Consider the following 3,183-nt stretch of genomic DNA (forward strand, 5'->3'; position numbering starts at 1 on the left):
AGGGGGGTTCACGCTGAAGAAGGAAACCCCATGACCTCCTCCCCCCTCCCGCGAACGAACTTACAGTTTGGGCCCGAAAAATTTCTGAAACTGCTTAAGTGTTAATAAAAAGCACCAAATCGGCCAGGAATAAGACATAAACGTTACAAATAAATTTCACAAGCAATGAAAAGAAGTAGTATTTCAAATATTTACTTTCAAAAATAACTAATGAATTGAAAGACTACTGAAATCGTTTGCATTTCATTCATGAAGTGTTTGAACATAATATCGACGGATACTGTTGTCGACGATTTACGGGAGGGGGGGGGGGGTTATGACCCCCATGACCCTCCCCTCGTATCCGCCACTGTGCTTTATAATGTTCAAAATGCTTGGCTCCAAGCATTGTGGATTAGATAGCGGGTTGACTAAGTTAAACATGACGGAATGATTAATTCTTCTCCTTTTGCAGAATCGCATGCAAGAAAGTCTGAAGCTGTTCGATTCGATTTGCAACAACAAGTGGTTCACCGACACCTCGATCATTCTCTTCCTAAACAAGAAGGATCTCTTCGAGGACAAAATCAAGAAGTCGCCGCTCACTATATGTTTCCCAGAGTACACAGGTCAGGACTGGGGTCAATTAAGACTCTAATCTTCTTAGTTAAGACAGCCAAGACCATAAACCTGTAAATTAGCTAGGAACCTTACACCTGAAGTTAAAATCATTAAGACGACAGTCCCTTTAATTAATAGAATTTAATTTAAACTGTAACCATTTGAGACACAAATTGTTAAGTGCTTAGTCATTTAAGTCAGTCCCATTAAGAACATCCCTTTAAGTTGAAGCTATTAAAACCATACACTTGTAAACTAATACCACTAAGATCATAACTCTTTTAAGTTAAGACCGTAATAAAGACCTAATGGTTTAAGTTAAAGCCCTTAAGACCATAGACCTTTTAATTAAAACCACTAAGAGCGCAAGTCTTTGAAGGTAAAATGTATCTTAGTACTTTTACTTCGCACCATTAACATCATAACAAGTTTTGTTTCACCTACATAGGCCTTAAAATAAACCCATTATGACAGTAATAACCATGTATTTTAAAACTAAAAGGACCATAAGACTTTTTCTTTGGAGAACCATGATTAAAATTTTAACTCTAAGTTAAATTTATAAGTCCATAACCTTTAAATTAAAAATATTAAGCCCATAACCCTTTAAATAAAAACATTAAGACCCAAGTACTTCAAATTCACTCCATTAAGAACATAACCCTTTAAGTTAAAATTATTAAGACCTTAGATCCCCACGACAACATTATTAATACTATTCAGGTTAAAAACATTCAGATCACATATTTTTAAATTATCCTATGATAAGACCGTAACCAATTAAAGTCGAAATCGTTTGGACCACAGCCTTTTTAATTAACTCATTAAGACCATAACCCTTTTAGGTAAAACGAATTAAGACCTTAGTATTTAACTTAACACCGTTAACAATATGATGATTTGATTTAAAACCATTAAGACCGTAGAACTTTCCCGAAATAGAATTATGAACATAAATCTTTAAGTTAAAAATTTTTTAAGACCTGATTGCTTTAACTTCACACCATGAAAAACCATAGCTCTTGCAGCAGCAGCTTATTTACAGCCATTAAGACCGTAGACATTTAAAGAGAACCGCCATTTAGACCTCCTCTAAGTTGAAATCATTAAGACCGCATAGTTTTAAGTCAACCCCTTTAAAATCATAATTCTTTAGAAACAATAATTAAGAATATACACTTTCAAATTAACGCCCAAGAACTTCATAACCCTTCAGAATCATAAAGACTGAAGACACGCAAAAGAACTTGAATTAGTGCAAAAAAAATGCAACGCAGGGCAATGCCACACATTATTTCGTTATTTTAATGGATTTTTAGATTTTATTTTAATTGGCGTTTGGGAAACTATTTAGGTACATGTATTTACACTAGATTACGTAGTAACTGCTTACGTGACAATGTCAATCTGCATTTTAATGTTTTCTTTCGGGAAGTGGCTTTTTTTTCTGACTGTCCTCCTAGATATTAAAAAAAAGTTCTGTCATAATTTTGTTCGTGTGTTTATGGTTCTACGATGTCTCAGAGACACCTGATAACTGCCAATTCAGCGGCTAAGCTCGTTTTCTGGGATCAAAAGGACAACGATGAGACGACGATACAAATATTGGCAAAGCATCAAAAGTCAACAAAAACTATTATTTCCAAGCAATTACGGATGACATCATCTATTCACATCAAGGTTATTGCGTCATTAAGCTTAACAGAATCAATCAACCTAACATTTCACAAGGTGCCGAATTTCTCTGAAACATTTCACATCCGAAAGTCTTCCACAAAGTTTAATCCACAACGAACTTCTGGCAAAACAAGTAAATAATTAAAATAGCTAACTCTCATGAAACCTCGACCTTAGGATATTTTTCTTTTTTTTCACATGGTTCAGTTTAGCACACTATTTAATCTTGAAAAAACTACGTTAGTTCATGAGTTCATATTCACATTTGTGTTGTTGCCTTGCAGGTGCTCAGGAATATGGCGAAGCAGCCGCTTACATACAAGCCCAGTTTGAGGCCAAGAACAAATCCACTACCAAAGAGATATACTGCCACATGACCTGCGCCACAGACACCACCAACATTCAGTTCGTGTTCGACGCCGTCACGGATGTCATCATCGCCAACAACCTCAGAGGATGTGGCCTCTACTGAAGCCGCGCCCCCTATTTCTCTTTGTCTTTCCGCAGCTTTCATCGTCTATATTTTGTCTCTCTCTCTTCTACGCAGAAGATCCTTGAAAAAGTGGGTGTGGCCTACTGTAGGTCACGCCTCATTCCTCGAGCGCACCTCATTTCTGGCTTTTTTATCCCTTGCCTTCTGTTCCTGAGGATGATTCCGAATCTCGCCCAATTCTTTACAGCCACGCCCCACTCTTTCTCTGCGCTTTTCTTAAATGCAGTCTGCAGACTGCACTGAGACATTTTTAATTTATTTCCACGCTTTCATTCCAAGCTCTTAGGCTAAGAAGAGCTCTGTTTGGTCTCTGAACAAATTTTGGTATTGTTACATCAAACGTTTTGGTAATTAAATAGATACTAAACAGCGCTGTGAAAAGCGATTTCTTTTGCATTCCCTTTTACAAAATG

At 36.7% G+C, this 3,183-nt stretch overlaps 1 protein-coding gene across 1 annotated transcript; it reads left to right on the top strand.

The window, feature by feature from the left end:
* Nucleotides 1-459: 459 nt before the first annotated feature.
* On the top strand, nucleotides 460-2,930 carry LOC129229594 (guanine nucleotide-binding protein G(o) subunit alpha-like). Its single transcript, XM_054863931.1, has 2 exons — nucleotides 460-608; nucleotides 2,562-2,930. The coding sequence occupies exons 1-2, from the start codon at nucleotides 461-463 to the stop codon at nucleotides 2,747-2,749; spliced, it is 336 nt and encodes a 111-aa protein (XP_054719906.1). The 5' UTR covers nucleotide 460; the 3' UTR covers nucleotides 2,750-2,930.
* Nucleotides 2,931-3,183: the final 253 nt, after the last annotated feature.

Source organism: Uloborus diversus, chromosome 9 (genome assembly GCF_026930045.1).
Source record: "Uloborus diversus isolate 005 chromosome 9, Udiv.v.3.1, whole genome shotgun sequence".
Lineage (NCBI taxonomy): Eukaryota > Metazoa > Arthropoda > Arachnida > Araneae > Uloboridae > Uloborus > Uloborus diversus.

Bases quoted from the DNA above. Each gene is read 5' to 3' on its own strand.
- LOC129229594 (XM_054863931.1), top strand. From the start codon at position 461: ATGCAAGAAAGTCTGAAGCTGTTCGATTCGATTTGCAACAACAAGTGG. The intron at 609-2,561 runs GTCAGGACTGGG...GTTGCCTTGCAG, and splicing joins ATGTTTCCCAGAGTACACAG to GTGCTCAGGAATATGGCGAA.